Source organism: Pyxicephalus adspersus, chromosome 6, assembly GCF_032062135.1.
Source record: "Pyxicephalus adspersus chromosome 6, UCB_Pads_2.0, whole genome shotgun sequence".
Lineage (NCBI taxonomy): Eukaryota > Metazoa > Chordata > Amphibia > Anura > Pyxicephalidae > Pyxicephalus > Pyxicephalus adspersus.
The window spans coordinates 44760051-44780458 of NC_092863.1; the positions used below are offsets into that span (position 1 = coordinate 44760051).

Consider the following 20408-nt stretch of genomic DNA (forward strand, 5'->3'; position numbering starts at 1 on the left):
CACCTTTCTATGATTCATTGTATGGTACATTTCATCAATATACATGAATGTCACTATCACACACCCTGTGCTGTCATGTCTATCCTCCATGTCCTGGGTACTGCCAGCAGTAATGTTTGGTGTGAATGTGCTGCTCCCCAGAAGGAGGGGTATGACAGGCTTTTCCTTGCCCCTATTGTATGTGTGGAGGATGCAAAAGATCCCCTTTTTGCTTACCATTACTTTGTGGCCCCACAGCTCAGAAAGCAGGGCCCCCAGCCAGTTACATTGCAAACTGGAGCCTGAGATCCTGAGATAGTACCGCTTACTCTATTCCTGCCTGACTCCTAGGAGCTAAAATGGTTACAATGATCTCCCTGAAGGTAACTGGGATCTACAGCAGGTGAGTGAAACAGGTAGGAAAATCTGACGAAGCACCAGAAGCAGAATGCCTGCTAATAAAGCCGCCAATGTTTTGCATGGTTTTATCAACATGCCCACGGGTGAGCCTGTTGTAATGTACATATTCTATCGCTAGAGGGCGCTGCAGCACAGCTCTGTGACGCGAGGCGTCCTGTGACCAGGGCAACGAGCGGGAATTGAAGCGCGGATGTTGGTGTAGGCGGAATGCCCGGAACTGGGCGAGCTATAGATGGGGAGCTCTGTGCTGCCCGGTGTGTCACTTCTTCACTCGTTCTGCTGCCTCAGGTAAAGAGCTCCCACACTTAGTTATTAAACATTAAAATAAACCTAAAGGTTATACCTGACATAAGTACTTACCATACATTATCAGTAATGATTTACAGGTGAATATCCTTCCAGGTAGAATATGAATAATAAAGCCAGGCCCCAGCATAGGGCTCCAGGCCCGGCCCCTCGAACACCTGGCAACCTGAGGCCATTGAGGAGCGCTCGCCCCATTGAGTATCGTGTCACCTATACCTGGAATCGTGGGGGCAGACTGAAGGAACTGCGAATCAGGTGAGCTCGTCTATCCTACGGCCATACCTTAGTTCATCCAGGTGTGGAATACATTCTTTGATTTAGTGGTTGCGTTATATTTATTTTGTGTTGTGGGGCTCAGCAGCTTTTACAGGGTCCCAGGTGCAAACTTTGGGCAGGACACTATCTGCATGGAGTTTGTATGTTCTCTATGTTCACAGGTGTTTCTCCCAAATCACAAACACGTGCAGTTAGGTTTATTGACTTTCCTTTAAAAAAGAAGTAAACTAAAAACATTTACCTTTAACCTGGCAGATCCCTTGATGGCGCTGGTCCTTCCCACTATCTGGTCCCGCGTTGTTTTAGAATTCCTTTTCGTCCAGGCGCAGAGGAATTGCTGGGGGCTGCCATCTTCGATCTTCAATTCGGTCTTCTTTCATAGTCATTGACATAGTCTTCTTTCTTCGTCACCCGAGCTCGCACTGCGCAGGTGTGAGATCGGGTGACGTAGCCACTGTGAAGGGGAAAAAAAGAGAGCCGATCTCATCTGTTCATGCGTGAGATCAGCATCACCTTCCCCAGGAGGAAAAATGCCCCTTCTGCGCATGCCCAGTTGTGGGACAGCCAGAGCCTCCTGGGATGCATGACGTAGGTATCCCGGCAAGCTCTGCGCTCCCGTTAAGTCTTAATCGCCACGGCGGTGCTGCACCCCCTTTTTTTTTTTTTTTAAAAACACCAACATTTTTACCTTACATAGAAAGGTGGCGTTTAGGTAGGCTTTAAGAATTGCCCTTTGACTGTGTTAATGACATATCACTGTGGTAGGGACATTAGATTGTGAGTGCCTTTGAGAGACAGATATGACATGACTGCGGAATATGTCAGCGTTATATAAATAGAAGGTAATAATGAGAAGAAGTAGCACAAAGCTTGCTTATGGGGGATGAACACTTCCTATTATAATCATATTTCCCTCTGCAGACACCTGGCAAGAAAATTTCTTTATCTCTGGATAGGAAGAACATTTGGGAGAGTTCTGCTATCTGCTGCTAGGTGAGAATATACTTATATATATACTCCTGTAAGTTGTATATTTTACCTAGAAACCTTCAAAAAGTTATCAACTTAAAATCCAAAGATCCAAGTCACTGCAGCCAGCAATACCAGCACAATTGAATTTGTCTTTTAATGGTTTAACATATTTAATGTATATTGTAAGCAAATACAAATTCAACAATCACAATAAAATTCTGAATAAATTGTTATGTTATATATACGTTGTTTATTACAGTATAGGTGTACCCCTATATAAATATATTTTGGTTTTCTGTGTCCTATTGGTAGGATTTTTTTTAACTTCCTAATTTAAAAAACCACAAGACATGAGGGGATTCTTCCAATCTAAGGAAATCTGCCTTTTAGATCATTGTCACCGGAACAAATCACAACTGAAAGATTTATTTCTATTCCTGTTGCAGTGAAATTAAACACTTTTTTTTCTCTCCTGGTCCTGGTGACACAGTGGCCTTTACTGGGCTAACCAAAGTTAGTAAAACATAGCTATAGTTACATAAAGTGAGCTGGATTAGAGACATCCTTATTGCTTTTCCAAATCTGTAATGGCTGAAACCTTTACAGATCAGAACTCATGTTTTATCTAGTAACTTGTTTCATGTGAAATAAAACTTGATTGGTTAGTATGTATTACTGCACTTTAGCCTTTTCTATATAATGTTATACAGAAATAACTTTATATCAACCCTTTAGACGTCATTATACCCAAGGCTTGCTGCGTTCCTGTTTTACCCAATGGAAGGAGGAGTGGTGGATCGCATGTAAAGAGTGGAGGCTTGAGATTCGGGCTGACTGCCATTACAGGTAACAGGGGTTTTGTGTATTCTATATTTCAGATTTGTATCCATTAAATGCTAATTTCTTTTACTTCTTAAAGATATTCCTAATTGTGACAATAAGCCTACTCGCAACCCCTGAGCATTCATTCATCCTGGCTACGGCTTCTTTCTTGCAGCTTTCATGAATATTGGCTGTGAGAGGGAATTGAGTCACTTCATGGTTTCTCAGATTACAGACAGAATTGATAAACTTTAGGTTATTGAAGAATATTTAAAGGTTTTGCCTTTAGTTCTGCTTCATAATGGAGCATATGCATGTCCTTTTATTTACAAAGTTCTTCATTATATTATGTACACCTTAACAACTTCAGAAGCATTTTACTTTGTTTTGGATAGAACAGTAAAAGGTCGGAGCATCTGTCAAGTTTTTATTGCTGTCTGTCTTTACTAGGGAGATTTCCTTTTCTTCCTGTCAGGAAAGGAAATAAATCTACAATTGGGCACCCAAAACATTTGATAAAGACTGTTAGTACTTCTGACAGTGTTTGTATTTACCATTATTTGCTTTAATGTTATGCATTAGATTACTTTTGCAGTAACAATGCATACACTTAATGTTTATATCTAACCATTAGGTATATCTGTTACAAGATGTGTTTCTATGCATGGAGGAAATTTGTGCAAACACAGAGGAAGACTAAACAGAAATATGAGGTTGCAGAGCACCATGGTAAGGATTCCACCAGTGACAAAAGAAAATGGCAAGGGGCTCAGTCTTAGCTTAAACAACACGTATGATTAGAAAGAACAGTTCACTGCAGATGCATGCTATCATATTCCTCAGTGCTCAACTATGCTAGGCAGCAAAATTATTGGGCACAAGTTTACCTATAGGTCACTCAAAAGAATCAATTTCATTTTGGGTCAATAATGACCTGTAAATGTTGCTATGAGAACAGTTTGGTTTCCATTTCTGAATTATAGGTGATATCACTGGAGGACTTTGCATTAATTCACCTTCTATAAATTGATTTTAATTTGTTAGTTAATAAATAATAATTGACCTACGCGCCTTTTTTTTTTCTTCTTTCTGAGTTTGCCACTGTACCTTTGGGATGTGGGGGATGTTTTTTTTTTATATATATTAACAATTAAATACAAGGGAGACTTCCATTTTTAAAAAAAAAATTAGAAACCATTTTTTTACATATTTTGGTGAGCTGATATAAATATGAATATTATAATCTGTGCCTTTATTTTAAGATAAAAGGAATTGTACGCTTTGTACACACGCGCAATAATTGTCAATGGAAAGGATTTTTCGCAATCCTTTCCAACAACAAACGACTGCACAAAGCATGAACGAATGCTGTACATACAGCACCGTGCTGCTCTATGTAGAGGGAAGGGGGAGAACGACGGAGCAGCACCCCTCTGCGCTCTCTTCCCCTTCCCTTTCATTACGATCGTTCGTCATCCATTGTCTGTGGATCAGTCGTTCGCATGATGGACAACGAGCACTGTACATACACATGTGTACCTAGCCTTAGTACTTGTGATTTTATGAAAACAAAATTAAAATATTTGTAATAAAATAGAGCTGTAAGCTGCTAATTCTTGTCTGTATATATTTTCTGGTCACAGCCCAGAAGCAAATCATGCAGTCAGCATGGCATCATTGGATCACCTATGTGCGTATCTGTAAGACCAAACATCGAATGCATTCCAAAGCTTTAGACTTCAGACTCTATGGAATCCTTCAGTGAGTTAACAGTAACTGTTGTCTACCTACTCTTTTTAGTTTTGCTACTTTACAAACTGTCAGGATGACCAACCATGTGTTTGTTCTTTACTAGCAATACTTGGCACATGTGGGTGGTCCAGTTTCAGCGCAGACAAAAAATTCACGAGATGGAGACCCTGTCTTTAAAACACTGGGCTGTAAGCCTGCAAACAAGGGTATGTTGAACTATGGTAATATAAGCTACTCTAAAATAGCTTTCGTTAATATTATGTATTTTTTTTTCCTTTTCATAATGTAGGAGGCATATTTCCCTCTATGCATGCACTTTTGTCTCATGTCTCAGACAGTTATACATGATCAATGTGACTGATAAAGAAACTGTCCAAAGATACCTTTTAGCAAATGGGTTTATGTACTGCAATTAGGATGAAGCCAGCCAAACAGTGGTTCCACTAGATCTGACAACCATTTATACCTTTTAGCAGAAATCAGGTGACTAATGCTGCTTTCTGCAGAACACTCAACCTTGTATGTGCTAGCACCACTTGTGTCTTGCGACTTGATGTCGCTAGGCAAGATGAAATTTCTCCAAGATGCAAACGCCATTAAATGGTGTAATGAGAGTAAAAATATATGACCTTTCCCCAGTTCCAATTTATAATAAAAGTGTTGTCTAGAACTGAAATTTAAAACTGAATTTCATGTAGGTGTTAAAAAAACACAAGTGTACAGTTATGTTTTATTTAAAGAATATTAGAGTGTATTTGTAAATGTAGCTAGTGACAGCAGCACAAGGCAGAAAGTGCAGTACTTAGAGCTCGCCATTCATCATACTAATACATGTTTTGAGAAGGAACCTGCATGTATTCATTTCATGTAAATTTTTTGGTGGGTTTACCTTTTTAGACATTGCATTGGCTGGCAAGATATGTTTTTTGTAGCACTTACAAGCATTTTTTCTTGGTCTCTCACTTTGTTTCCTCCCTTTCCCCCACATATTGTTGACTTCCTATTGAAGGCTTGGCTTCAGTGGAGAGAATTATACCTTCAAACTGAGGAGGAGAAGTATAAGGAGCAGAAAGGACTGATTCAATTTCGGCGCTTCAAGTTGAAGACCTCTTTAAAATCCTGGCTTCTTTACATGTTTTATCGTAGGCAGAAGAGGCAGCAGAATGGTGAGAATAACACATTTTGTGAATGTCTATATTTGTTTATATTCTGTTTATATTTTAGATGTGACACATTTTCCTATTTTTGTATGGTTATTTCATCTGAAAAAGCACCAATCTGTCACCTAAAATCTTCTTCTTATGACCCGTGTTTTCCTGAATTACAAGAAATGTAAGTGTTGTTTGCTTTATGTCTTTTGCAGCACTGGCTTTACGTTTTTTTCATGAGAAGCTGATACAGCGATATTTCTCAGTCTGGGTCTCCATCTTTGAGGAAGTGAAAAAGATCCAAGCTATTCAAGAACACTGTGATCTCCTGGCACGTAGATGTGTTATTAGAAGAGTTTTTACACACTGGAAGCATTGTATCCATTTATTTCTTAAGAATGAGTATTTACATGCGCTAATTTGTTGGTATTTTCAGTACCTAGAATATATTGCATATTCTTTTGTGAAACTAAAAAATATAGACCTAGAGTATACTCAAGTCAAAAATATGAGCCAGCAATGAGATTTAAACTTGTTTAGAAAGAAACAATCTGCCTAAAGATGTGGGGAGGGAAGTTACTCTGTGGAATAATCCATTGTGAAGCAACTTAACTTCTGTGCAGGAGTTTCCTGTAATAAAGACTGGTCACTGCTGCTCTCTCTTTGAGCAGGGCCACGGATTAGTTTTCTGCAGGCAGTCTTTAGTCAGAGGATCTGTTGGGTCCTAGCCATACCTCTCCTCTCTGCACAGACTGTGTGCAGCACAGTTATAATGCCATTGTTACTTTTAGGTAATATTCAGCTTTGCAAAGGCATTTTGTAGACATAAAGTGGATTTTTATATTTTTTGTTGGGTATTGAGGAAAATATTTATATGAAAATTTCTGTGCCCCAAGTTTACCCTTAATAATAAGTAAGGTTAATGTCCAAACATTCTGAATCTAATACTGATTGATGCTTAGTATTTATTATTATGAAGTATTTTATGTTGCCACTTTTAATATTACAGTTATAGTGTGTGTGTATATATATATATATTATAATTATACATATATATATATCGCAATGCCTTAACATATTAACAGATTTGCAGATTTCCTCTGAAGAATTACATTTGCAAAAACTGGCCCAGGACCATTATAAATTGCACCTAATGGTATGTCTTTGTTTTTTGTCTATATTTCTTCTGCACAATATCTTCTTTTAAGGTCTTGTTTCTGATTCCTTTAATGTTGAAAAATGTTCATTTTTGTATTGCAGGATGTTGGCTTTCACGCTCTAAAGAAAAATGTATCTCTTGTACACACAACACAGCTGAGAAAGATGCTAGCTAGCCATCAATACCAATCTTGGGTGAGAAATCCAACTGGATACATTGCGAGCCATTAAACATTTAGTACTTAACATTTTTGTAATTGTTTTCAACACATTTTTACTTAGATTTTATTTAAAATGTACAAAACAGAGAAAATTTACAAATGCATAAAAAAATAAGAGCATCCTTAGTCTAGCAAAACTTGAACAATGTAGCTTGTCAACAAGAACACTGGAGAGGCATCTACAAAAAATGCTATAGATAGATTGTATACATACCATGACAGAGTTGTATAATGAAGTATCCAAGAGACCCAAAAAGGGCAGATAATAGATGTGTCAAAAGTGTAATATACCCTGTCAAGTGGAGTATATCTCTCGTAAGGTATAGGGATATATATGAAGACTCATAGGGGTCACATTCATATTGAAGATCAGATCAAATCTGCTTATCTTCCTATTTCTTTTGTGTGTCCCTTAATTAATTTTGGTGTCTCTTTGCATATTGTGCAAAACACATGTATTATAGTTATTTATTTTTTGTAAATATTTCTAAATATTTGTGGTTATAATTTTTATTTAAAAAGTTGCTGTTTAAAAAATACTTGAACTGAAGACCTATAAAGGCCATCTTGTATGACCTATTCCAAAAATACAGTGTCCTAGCTGCCATGCTGATCCAGTAAACTTCTAAGTAAACACTTTTAGTCACTGATTGTTTGAAGTCATTTTCTTACAGTATTGAAGCATTGTTAGTAACGTCAGCCTTCTTTTTCAACCATACTGGTTCAATTAAAACCTTCATATTTAAGTCTTTCTGTATCTTTTCTTGCTATGTAGCTGCAACGTCGGTTCTGGACCTTATGGCAATATCGTCTTGAGCAGAAAGAGGAGAACAGACTTGTCTCTCTTACAATGGCAGCATATTCTCACTGCAGGTATGTAATATAATGGTTCTCAGAATTATACACATATATAATACATTCTATATTTTGTCTGTTCATCTTGCATTTAGACTGCATCTCATTCCTTTGTTTCAGACTGTTGCTGTTGCAGAAATACTTCAGTGCCTGGGTGCAGTACATTCAACTGTGCAAGTTCAAAAAGGTAATTACGCTTGTCAGCTGTTGCTATATATGAAAAACTGCATTTGCTCGATTTCCTATTAATATTAGTACATGTTTCTAATAACCACTCAGTTTATTTTGACTTGCAGAGGTGCTAGAGGGTTCACATTTGAATAAAGGGTCTAATGTAAATTCTACTACTGTTTCACTCAGATTCCCTGGTATAATTTTGTCCTAGGTTTTAATCATCACAGCAGAGTGCCATTATGCCAAGTGCCAATTACCTCGCTTTTTCCACACATGGAGAAAGTGTACATACTTACATCAGAGGAACCGAGAAATGGAAGATCAAGCCATTGAGTTTCACAGGTACACAGCATTAATGTTTTTCCAATTTTTTTGGCTGTATATGAATTTACCTCTGTGTTCAACATCAAGAATGAATGTTGGTGAGGTAAGGTTATTTGTGAATGAACACCGTTGTCTATATATGATTGCTCTTGCTCAATTTGCTTATTTAAAGCTCTACTGAGAAAATGTAGTCCCTGCTTTTGAAAATGGTAATTTCTGTGCAGCAAGTGAAGTCAAAGTAAATCAATAACTGCTGATTTATATAATCTTTCTGGTCAGTGACTGTGAGGTATTGAAGCTTTGGGTCCCCATGAAAAAAATATAATTATTTTTATCTTCATAAAGTACAATGTATCTTATGTTTGCCTGTGTAGGCAATTGAGTTGATGATTACTAATAAATCTGGGCTATTTATTTATTATTATTTTTTATTGCATAGGTCTTGTGTACAGAAGAGAGTGCTTTCTACATGGTATGAGAAACTGAACCATCAGAGAGAGATTCGCTTGGCTGAGAGAATGGTCAGCAATCTATTTTATAAAACATACAGTACATTAAACATATAGAGAAATAGGACTTCATCTTTCACATTGTTTTTTTTTTTTAATTCTAGGCTGTATTGCATTATAACTGGCAGCTGCTGGAACAGTACTGGAGCTTATGGAAGAGGCGCTTGGCAGCTGTTAAGGCAGAGCACAAGTTGGATGTGTTTGCTTCTGAGCACTGCTGGAGACGGCAGCTGATGCACGTGTTAAACACATGGAAGGAACATGTACAAGAAATCAAAGCAGAGTAAGGGGGAAAACATGCTACCTCATGTAGACTTTCTTGGCTTTAAAATATGTCAAGAGGGTAGCTTCTGTTTTGTTAAATAATTTGCCTCTGAATTACAGACTTTAATACATGTCTGTAATTATGTACAGTTGTGGCACTATATAAATCCACCATCTATATATTATGTTGTTCTACAGTATCCCTACAACTTCCAAAATCTGTCGACTTGTTATTTACTTCCTTGATAATTTTGTGCACTTATGAAATCCTTTTCCATGCTAGTGAATAAATTAATCTGTTAGTAGTCAAGCTTTGGCCGCAGTTGTGCTTTAGCCAGCTGTGCTCATCTGTTGTCAGCACAATCTGTTTCTTGACATACCTCAGTGATTAGTGTGATTAAGCAGAATGTGATAAAAGGGGCTGATATTATATTCTGAATCAATGCCACTGTTAAGCTACGTACACACGGCAGATTTTTATCGCCCGATAATCAACATCGGCCAAATATCGGGCGAAAATCTGCCGTGTGTACAGTCGGTGTCGTCCATCGTCCGAACGACCGTCCTGCCGGATCCACGGACGATGGACGACAGCCAATCCTAATGAAAGGGAAGGGGAGAGCGCGCAGCAGGGTGCCGCTCCGTCGCCCTCCCCTCTCCATAGAGCATGAACGGTGCTGTATGTACAGCACTGTTCATGCATCGTGCAGTCCCTTGTCGTTGGAAAGGATCGTGAAAGATCCTTTCCAACGACAAAAATTGCAAGTGTGTACGCAGCTTTAAACTTGCTTTACTGTAGAACTGTTTTCTATTTTTAGTATAATCAATTAAATCTTATGTTCCGATTCCTGGAATATTTGAGAGAAGTAACTTGAGTAATACAGGTAGAATCCCAACTCTTAACCCTCCTACCACCTGAACTCTTAACACTTAGTGTAACCTCATTTTTGTGTAGCAAAATAAAATCTTTTTCTTGTCACTTATATATAATGCCAGTATATTAGCAAACTTCATTGCAGAGTTTTACCTGTTGATGCTCTTCTGAATCTGAGACAAGAATTCCTGTCCATTAAATGGGTGTACTGACTGGATACATTATTGGTTCCGGATTTGTAAAATTAAATATTGATGGGTAGGGTAGGAAATGATCTGTGGATATTCTGTACAAAAATAAAGCCTATAGTGTTGCCAGTGGTTACAAGGAAGCAACATTTGACTTTTTATTTTATATGGACACTGTAATTACCTGTAGAATTATGGGTTTATATCCGTGTTTGAAGAAGAGTGGGTTATTTAAGACTCAACTCCTTTTCTACCCCGTCCTACACGCTCCCCACCCTGACAACCTAAAACTTGACCCCCTAAAACTAAACCTCAAAGTGTATCAAAGCTCTAAAACAAAAATTTGATATATTGCAGTTTATTAGTCCAAATTCTATGCCTTATCCCCCCTTTCCTCATGTGATATTTGCCTGAAGTTGCTCACTTAGGGCACTTTCCAGACTCCATTCTGTTAAAAGTTAGTAAAAGTTAGCTGTAAAACACTAAATGAGTGAGCTGATTTGGCAAAGCATTTTGGGGCTATCTTACTTAAGTATGCCATTATTACCCATTCCTGCCTGTTATGCTACAGAAAGCTTAGAGAAAGAGTCTTCCTTTTGGCTACTCCATGTGGAACTTCAAACTTTACCCAAAGTGACTTTAGTAACCTCCAGCCATTCAGTCCTCAACTGCCACCAGCTGTCTGGGTGAATATTTTTACCTATACCATGATTGCCACACAACATGTCTGGTATCCAGTTTCCTCAAGCTACTACTACCAGTTCCTGGGTTGCCTGCTGATGATACTGCACCTTGACATACCACCTTAACAAGTCGCTTAGTGTTATGATAGAGGATACAACTTTAAGAATCCAATCATTTAATGGTTAGAAGCCCTTTCTGAAGCTCTGATCTTGCTGGCAGATTCTGTTTTTGCTGGGAGTCCCCCCTCATGAGGTTTACAGGTCCTCATTTTAAACCTCTGGGGGCTTTTTTTCCCCTATACTGAAACAGTTTTAGTGGCTTTTACTCCAATCAGTTCACCTTTCCTGAGCCCAAAGAAGGCATTTCCCCCATTCTGGAGTGTAAAACTTTGAATGTCTTCATTTTGGGTTCAGAAATTTTCTGTGGAATTTACCAAATCACCTCTCTTCACTGGAAAACCTTTTTAGGCTTGTGGATGTTAAAGATGCTTGCCTATATGTCCCCATCTTTCCAGTGTATCTGCAGTTCCTTTGCTTTGCTGTGGGGCTTCTCATTACAAGTTTCTAGCTCATTGACCACTCATCTGAACCTCTGTTATTAACCAAGAATTGATCCCTGCAATAGCCCTGCATCCTCATGGCATCCCTATTTGGAATACCTGGGATAATATTGATGAGAGAACAGTCAGCGTGGGCTTGGTGATAAAACACAGCTTTGATTGTCTTGACACTACTGTGGTTTGAATGGATTCTGAACCAATGAAAAAAAAGAACAATGTAGCTATTGAAATTAGTAGCAGATCAGTGACTAGCTGTTTTCATGTAGGATCCTTGTCACAGTGGTGTTCTTGTTTCTTCATCAGGAGATCCAAAGAGGAGGCTGCAGTGATTCATCACAGGCTGCATTGTATGAAGTCATTCTGGCATCACTGGAGATTGGTAAGCTTTTTGTTGTATTCTTGGAAAGTTTTTCCTGTCAGCACATGTTATGTTGGTCTTCTCACTTTCAAATGTCTGAAAGTGACCAAACTGATCTTTCATATGAATGTTTTTCTTATAAAAAAACACTAAAAACATTAAAAAAGAATAGTGTACTGTTGTCAATATACAAATGATAAACCTCTGCATACGAATAACAAGCATAAAGTGTGTGTGTGTGTTTGCGCTCCTTAATTTACCAACAAATTTTCTTGATTTCCAAGAATGACACTATATTTATCTCCTTCATAGTATTGTAAATTAAAATTTCACCTACGTTGGAAACATTTTTTCAAATTACATGTATCCCATCTATTATATCATCATAGATGTCCTTGCATTCTAGTGAGTGTTATTTCTGTCAGTGCTGCCGTAAATACTTTATGATCTGTATGGGGGCCACCAAAGACATGAATTTGCTGTTAAATTTGCAGCAATGCTGTTGGCTGGTAGATGATGCTGACACTGCTGTAATATCGTCAGTAAATCCCACCCATTTCTAAGTACTAATCAAGGAAGACAAATAATGATCTGGCTACAGGGTCATAAGTGCCTAATTTTTATTGACCCAAGTAGATGAGAAGCTAGCCTGTGTGGTCTGAGCCCACATTGCTACTGTAGCCCAAATTTCTGAAAACCCTTATGTCCACCATAATAGAAGAGTTTTAGAACTCACAGTTCATAGCTTGATGCATATAGGACTGTGTAGGGAAAGACTAGTCATTGCTTGTGCTGACCCCTACTCGCCACCAAAAGCGCCTACATTAGGCACATAAGCCTCTGAATTACACCATAAAAAATAGAAGAAAAAAGGGAGCCTAATTGATATGGTTTTATTTTGGGTCAGGTGGATGGCCAAGTATATGTTTCATTAACCTAGGAAAAGACTTACAATGGAAAGAATGCAGTCTGACACACACAGAATCCGCTACTGATATCTTTGTGCCAAGTTCCACTGCACAGCTTCAGAGATTTTTGGGAACCTACGCAATATGATGGTTTCAAAGAATACCTGTACTTTTCAAACAAAGTATGTCTATCCTGAGTCTCTCTCTCTCTGCCTTATCAAGATCCTAATGTTTTCCATCTTCTGCAGCTCTGCCCCTTTGTATAGATGCACAGTAAAGTCCTGAAGAATTAAATGGGGTAGGTAGAAGTTCCTGTCTACCAACTCTTTAGAAGTCTTAAAGCCTTGTTCTATTTCTCATTTTCCTGGTTCTACAATATCTTCTTTCCTTTAAGGATACCCAACTATTCAATTTATGTCCAGATTTTAACACTGCAGAATATAATACGGTCAGATGGCTATGAATACTTAAAGCGGACACAAACTAAATTTTTACTTTAAGTAAAAAGGTAGACAACTCTTTTATGTAAGGTAAAAATTACATTTTTTTTTTCATTACACATCCTACGAGAATACTGGCTGCATCCTATGTGCATGCCTCATCTCGGGGATGCGCAGAAGGAGCTTCTTTTACAATGCGGGAAAAACATGCTGATCTTACACATGCGCAGTGAAATCTGCATTCCTTTTTCACCATTTACTACATGCTGTACTCCTGCGCAGTGCGAGGTTAGGTGACGTAGGCAGAAGCAGGAAGAAGAGGAAAGAAGATGGCATTTTGCAGATAGCAGGACGGCGCAGGACACGATTTAAGAAACCTCTCTAGAGATTGAGGGGGTCTGTGGAAGTAAAGGTGAGTGAGGGTTTTTTTTCTGTTTTATTCTGCTTTAAGGAAAACATTTTCATGTTCACATATTTTTCTGTAAATATTGAAAATGTACTAGAAAATAAACGTTAATAGTGTGATAATGTCCCTTGACTAATGGAAACTTCTTTTTATTCCTGGCAGTTTGTGTCCTATAGACAAAATAAGCAACAGAGACAGCTGTGTGCTCAGAAACACTACCAACGTTGTCTGCTGGCAAAAGTTCTAAATGGATGGAAGGTATGAATAGTTATTATGTGGGGTACCTATTTTTAATGCTACATGACAAGAATCAACTCTGTACTAACACATGTAGTATTAGTGTGTCTAGTTCTTCAAAGCCAAACTCAAAAAAGGAAGAATTGTTGTAATGGGGAATTATCTAATAATAAGGACCGTCATATAAACAAACAATTTTGCGTCCAGGAGCCTGTGACTTAGTGGTCCGTAGGTCCAAAAAGGTTGGTGACCACTGCTTTAGCACATGTCAAAGCTTCTCAATGGGGTTACAGTCTGGACTCTATGGTGGCTTTCCATAAGTGAAAGTGATTTTTCATGCTCCCCGAACCACACTTATGCATTTTGACCCCAATGATTTTTAGCATTGTCATCTTGGAATATGCCTGTGCCATCAGGGAGGAAAAAGTCCATTGATGGAATAATCTGGTCAGTTGGGATATATAGGGAGTCATCTGATCCAAGATGATCCTCTGACCTAAACAAATATATTTCTCAGTGTTTTTCCTTGAATCCTAACTTGCTGCAGGTTTGATGGAAGTCAATGCTTTAGAAAGCATTAAATCTAGGGAAAGGAAGATGGGTAGTATTTTAAAAAATAGAGTATGCAGAACCAATACACCCTTATTTGTGAAACTTGCAGTCAAAATTGAGTTTTTATATCCAATGAAGGTAGAAGCCAGATGCCTTACCGGCAAATGTCATGTCATGTAAAGTAGGTGGGACAGCCCCATGAAACCCACACAGACATGGGAAGAAAATATAATCAGCATGTAGAAAGTACAACCTAGCAAGGCATCATCCCTAATTACTATGGAATTCCACCATTTAATATTAAACTGGAGTATGTACTGTATATTATAATAATTATACTTCGATTCTTTGCAGCTTTATCAAATAAATGCTAAGGGTATATTGCAGACAGTGGTGATTAAAGAAAAGCTCAACAATGAAACCATTCTCAGGTAGGTTTAGAAAGATTTTTTTTTCCTTTGGCCAATATAGTGCTTATATGCTTTTAGAATCGTATAGTAGTATAGGCACCTAACTTTTGGCAACTAGATTCCTTTAAAAATTATAAATATCCTTTTTTTATTGTCATTGGATGAGTTGTGAAGAATAGGGGGGCTGACTACATATGATTTCTGCATTATGATGTTTGGTGTCTTTGTTCGCCTGCTTACATATGAAAAATGTAAAGGCTAAAAATGTAACCTAAATAGAAACATAAAAAGTATACGCTGGTTGTCTATTACACCTTTGATTACTTTATATAACGCCAATACGGATGCATAAAATTCAGCTGTGGTTTCCAGGGAGGCCCTGCACACTTGGCGAAATCATATGATGGCCCAAATTGAAGAGAAAAGACAGATGCTTCTTGCTGTAAATCACTACAGAACCTCAACATTGAGACAGGTACTTTGTCATATTTGTTTAGCCATGACCAGTTAGTTACTGTACTCTTAGTGACCCAACTGATTTACAGGTGGTGCGGGCTTGGAGAGATGCAGCATGTGTTCAGGCACATAGCAGAGAGCAGACAGCAGAGCAAGTGAGAGAAGCAATTGCATGTTTGCAGAGAGGTGAGAGTGAATGCAAGGAAAGAAGGAATGGTAGGGTGCTCTATCTAGTCCTTACGCTCTTTTATTTTATTTTTTTAGGAAAGCTTAACCGCTTGTTTTTGTACTGGAGAGAAAACAGCAAAACTACTGGGGATCTAAGAGTTAGGATGGAGATGGCAAGCAAACACCATGCCAGATGTTTGTTGAGGCATTGTTTAAAACGGTGGAAAGTTTACCATGCTGTTCACTGGAGAAAAATGGTTAGTGAAACTAGTGTTATTGCTTCAGTTTGCTGGCTTTCTTCTAAAGAGGAATTGTGGGAAATACTTTTCGTGACTAAGGTGCATTTGCTAATTGTTTTCAATCAATTTAAAAGGATGTATTCCTTTTTAAATATGCAAATGAACGAGCACAAGTCTTCTGATATATTGTTGAATTATAGGCCAGCAAAAATCCCTATATGACTGGGCACTCACTAATTCTCAACATAGGAGAGATCAAAGACTTTTAACAAAAGATAAAGTAATTATGGTGCTCCCTGGTTATCTTTTAGTAGGTAACCCTAACATTTTGTATGTCTGTCCTAAACCCTAAGAGATAACCTGTTGTAAACTTTTGTACTTTATTTTATATATGCCTGCTTTTTTATACAATGTGTGAATCTTTTATGTTACCTGCATACTAATCCCCAAAGGTTAGTCTTGTTAGTGTATGTAAAATGTGTGACTTCATATTTTAGAAGGATAAATACTGCCATGGTGTAGTTCATTTCTTTCAGCTAAATGAAAGTTGCACTGACTTAATTTTCTGTCTCCCCACCACAGCTTTTACAGCGGCAGCAAAATAACTTCTTCAGACTCCGCCTCATTAAATCCTGTATGATAAAATGGCAGCAAATGGTAAGGTGTAACATTTCATACATAAGTATTATAATTGTCCTGCAAGCAAGTAACTGTACTGTAACTTGGTATTGGTGTTCTTTTTTTTTTTTTTTTATAGCTGGTGGAGAAAAGACATCAAGACAAGCATACAATACAAGCCTTGTGGCACTGGTCACTTAATCTGCAAGGAAAGGTAAAATACTGTATGAAAATGCACTAATAAACTTGTTCACCCTAAATGTAGTTGATTAATCAGAATTTGTGTCTAGGTCTTTGATTGCTGGCTGACCTATGTTCATGAGCGACGGCGAAAAAAGCAGCGACTTGCCGAGGCTGTGGATGTGTACAGAACTGACCTTATGCGGGAAGGGGTCACAAGGATTTTGCGTTTAATGTCTGGAATGAAGCAGTTCAGAACTGAGCTATCAACTCAACATCAGCTGAAAGTATGTTCAGTTACCTGTTTCTGGATAATTGTATTTGTCTTGACCCTAAACTGAAAAGCACAGAGATCACTTTTTTCACTGCATTATTTTTTTTACACCTACTATATGCACCAATAGCAGGGGTACGCTGTGATAAATGTAAAAAAAGAAAAAAGTGTGGGACATGTATACCTTACTACACTGAGAATTCTTGATTTGTTACTATACGCCTACCATGCTCCATTCAAATTCTGCCTACGGACCTCCACTTCCCGATGACTTGGTGCAGTTTGCTTGAGAATCTTATATGCATATGTTTTGTCATTTAGGAGGTTTATACACAGAATCGTGCAGTACGTCACTGTGCAATGATCTGGAAGAAGAAAGTTTTTAGGAATCGGCTGCAGATTTCTGGTCAAAAAAAGAAAGTGACTTTCCAGATGCCATTTCATGATGCACAGTCTGAGGAAGATGTATGCTCTTCTGATTCAAAAATGTTCCTCCCATACTCTACAGGAAGAGTCAGTGCTGCTTTACTATCCAGTGGAGAACCCATCCTCAGCACAATGTAAGCTAAAAAGAAAAAACATTGTTGTCCGTGCCAATAATTCTTTACCATCCAAAATTCTCTGTACAAATTTGTAAACTTGACAGATGTCCAGCCAGGACAAAGTGATAATATCAAGGGGTAGCCCTTCAATACAGTTGCTTTAAGAGTAGTAAGACTTGGCAACTTATCTTCTCTCGTTTCTTTTACAAAGGACAGTGAAATCAGAGCGCCTGAAACCTCGCACTCCAGACTTCTTGTTACATTCCTTGGAAAAAGAAGGGTTTCCTGGGGACATGTTCATAGATGCCAAAAACCAAGACTCCAATACCCGAACGTGAGTCATCTGCTTATTTGGTAAAACATTTATATATGGAATTTACAAGTAAATATAATGTCAACTTTATAATTTAATGCAGTTACCCCAGTGCCAAGGAAAATGTGTCAGACAGTGCAATACAGTTGGAACAGAAATCAACAACTTATGCTTTGGAACCACTTGAAACCAAATGTGTAATTGTTCCCCATATTGATGTTCAAACCCCTGCCTGGGTCTCTACTAGTCCTGTGTCAGCAACATCTCAGACCTGCTCACTGAAGCCAGCACCAATGGCAGAACTGATGCCTCCTTCTTCCTTCATGCCCAGGATTCAAACACAGGTAAATATAAAAAGTAAAAAGGCTGAGACATTCATTGCAGATTCTGAGAGTTCTAAACCAAAATGGAGTTATTTAACATTAGGACCTGACTTAACATTTCTCATGCGTTAAATAGGAAAAAATAATTATTTCCTTCCTTGTCCACAAAAAAAAATCTAACTAGATACTATCGGGGAAAAAAATATAGTCTGACCTAGTTAACCTTTTTTACCAGCATACAAGTATTGTTGTTGAAGGGTGAAGTGCGGCTTTGTGCTTTATTTTAAAGCACTGAGGAAGCATCTCCCTTCTGCTGCTTTATCCTAAAGTGTTCTATCTGTTCCTGCTACATGCCTATAGTTACCTTCCAACTTGTAATCATCCAACCTGAAGATTTACCACCTGCCTTACTGCCATGCAGTTGCAACATGTCAGATTCTAGACTGAGGAGGAAAGTCATGTTCTACCAGTTTCCTCACAATTCCCAGTATCTGCAGCCCATAATAAACTTAAGCTGAACCTTGTCTGCTCTCTCTGGCTACTAAAGAGGCCTGTTTGGCTCCATCAGCAGTGACAGAGGTTTTTACCATGATCATGCAAGACTGACCCAAATCATCCAGTTCTTTGACAGCTCTGATCAGTGTCCCCAAGCATACTTCTGCAGCCTCTCCTGCAGATTCTGTATTTGGTTTGCTCACATTCTTTTTTAGGTTGGAGTCTTATAATGTCCCACCCAATTATAATCATGCTCTGGATATCTTGGGCTGGCCTACAGTTTTTATGTTTTTTCTACATTTGTACTTTGCCTTTTATTCATTGTAAGATGTTTGGCCACAGTTGACTTTAATTTTTTTTCTATTTTCTCTCCCTGCAGGGCATGTCAATATCTAAATTGACAGAGAAGCCAGAGACTGAAAAACCACCTCACATTAAGGATATTTCAGAATACTGCAGCCAGCTGCTGTCACCGACTGACTTTCTTTCAAACAAAAGTGTTAAGCCACACAACACAAAAGCAGGTAAACATACACAAGATATAAATTTAGCTTTGGATATCCTCAAATATCTACAATGACTTTAGTGCTGGCTAGGACGAAGCTGTAGGAAGTTGATGGCCCTCTATTGTGGCACAACTGCTCACTAACCAGGCAAAATAGCCGGGTGGTTACTGAAAAGTGCTGGATGGTGCACAAGTGTAGTTTCTGGTTAACTGAGGTTTCCTTTTCTCAGCCATTCAGCACTAGACTTGAATAGGGAGATCTGTCCCAATTCACCTCTAGTGCTTAATGGATGAGAAAAGGGAAACCCTGATGACGCTTAAACCATTATCAGGGTTTCCCTTTTTCTCAGCCAATCATGGAGCAGAGCAATCTGCGGAGCTCTGCTAACAGCTCTGCTTTCTTGATTTCTCCCGCAGCCCTAGCGGAGCAGTGGCACGTGTTCTGCATCAAAGAACACATGCCACAGCTCCATTAGGGCAGCAAGAGCAATCAAGAAAGCAGAGCTTAACCAGGGTTCTGTATATAGCATTACCTATTGTGACTGCTGTGCACTTTTGAAAATTAGCCGCTAGATGGCTTTGTTTTATTAGGCTCTGATTCAAACTGCTGTCGGCGAGCCGAATTGACTGAAAAATATACACCATAGAGTTCCAAACATATTAAACACATTCTACAAATTCATGGCAAGTTCTTTGACACTGTAAGGGCCGGTGTTGTTGGGCTTTGAGATGTCATCAATTTTACATGAGTTTGGAAATCTTTTAAGATTATTCAGAATTCAATAACCGTGCATTTGACCTTCAATTAACCTTGTATTCTGCATTTTGTTTGCATTCCCATAGACTGGTAAAGGAATGCAAAACTGGTCTGGTGTAAACAAAAGCCTTTCATTACAGCGATTTCAAACAACAGTTGAAGTGTTGTGTTAAACAAAAAATAAGAAAATTACCAACTGCAAATATTTTCCGGCGTTACCAACTCGACAAAGTTAAAGAAGTAGACTGTGTTGAATATAGTAACCATGGGTCCCATACAGATAAAAAAAAATAGTGCTTATATTTTTAGTCTATGCAAACAAATATAATGTGACTTTTGAGACTCTCTAATAATACTGTGGATTTTTTTATGTTTTAGGAAAAATAAGTTTATATATAAAATATATATAATATATATAAAATATATATAATATATATAAAATATATATAATATATATAAAATATATATATATATATTAAAATATATATAAAATATATTTTTGGCAAACTTTAACTAAACATATGTATAAATCTCACACACTAACCATATTCTAACACAAGTATACACTTCCTAATTATTTCTCCAAACACAATTAAAAGGCATTTTCTCCATGATTTAAACTGTAACTAATCTAACCCTTCAAAATACTACTCAATGCTGGTTAAGAAAGCAATCAAAGAGGTTAAGTAAAAATTATATATATATATATATATATATATATATATATATATATATATATATA

The 20408-nt window shown here is 37.9% G+C and overlaps 1 protein-coding gene across 2 annotated transcripts in view; it reads left to right on the forward strand.

The window, feature by feature from the left end:
• The first annotated feature begins 566 nt into the window (after positions 1-566).
• Positions 567-20408, forward strand: part of SFI1 (SFI1 centrin binding protein) — a 24533-nt gene continuing 4691 nt past the window's right edge. Inside the window, exons 1-29 of one of the 2 annotated variants that reach the window (XM_072415531.1) lie at positions 567-687; positions 802-960; positions 1903-1974; positions 2689-2799; positions 3410-3504; positions 4419-4536; positions 4631-4733; positions 5537-5693; positions 5891-6052; positions 6761-6831; positions 6936-7028; positions 7830-7927; positions 8030-8096; positions 8295-8425; positions 8847-8928; positions 9021-9199; positions 11789-11864; positions 13760-13855; positions 14741-14817; positions 15169-15271; positions 15342-15438; positions 15517-15677; positions 16242-16316; positions 16417-16491; positions 16568-16744; positions 17053-17291; positions 17485-17607; positions 17690-17930; positions 18784-18928. In XM_072415531.1, coding sequence (XP_072271632.1) covers positions 809-960; positions 1903-1974; positions 2689-2799; positions 3410-3504; positions 4419-4536; positions 4631-4733; positions 5537-5693; positions 5891-6052; positions 6761-6831; positions 6936-7028; positions 7830-7927; positions 8030-8096; positions 8295-8425; positions 8847-8928; positions 9021-9199; positions 11789-11864; positions 13760-13855; positions 14741-14817; positions 15169-15271; positions 15342-15438; positions 15517-15677; positions 16242-16316; positions 16417-16491; positions 16568-16744; positions 17053-17291; positions 17485-17607; positions 17690-17930; positions 18784-18928 — 3376 coding nt within the window. In that variant the 5' untranslated portion in view covers positions 567-687; positions 802-808. Of the gene's footprint in view, positions 688-785; positions 961-1902; positions 1975-2688; positions 2800-3409; positions 3505-4418; positions 4537-4630; positions 4734-5536; positions 5694-5890; positions 6053-6760; positions 6832-6935; positions 7029-7829; positions 7928-8029; positions 8097-8294; positions 8426-8846; positions 8929-9020; positions 9200-11788; positions 11865-13759; positions 13856-14740; positions 14818-15168; positions 15272-15341; positions 15439-15516; positions 15678-16241; positions 16317-16416; positions 16492-16567; positions 16745-17052; positions 17292-17484; positions 17608-17689; positions 17931-18783; positions 18929-20408 lie in introns of both variants that reach the window. The other variant, XM_072415532.1, reaches the window with a different exon arrangement.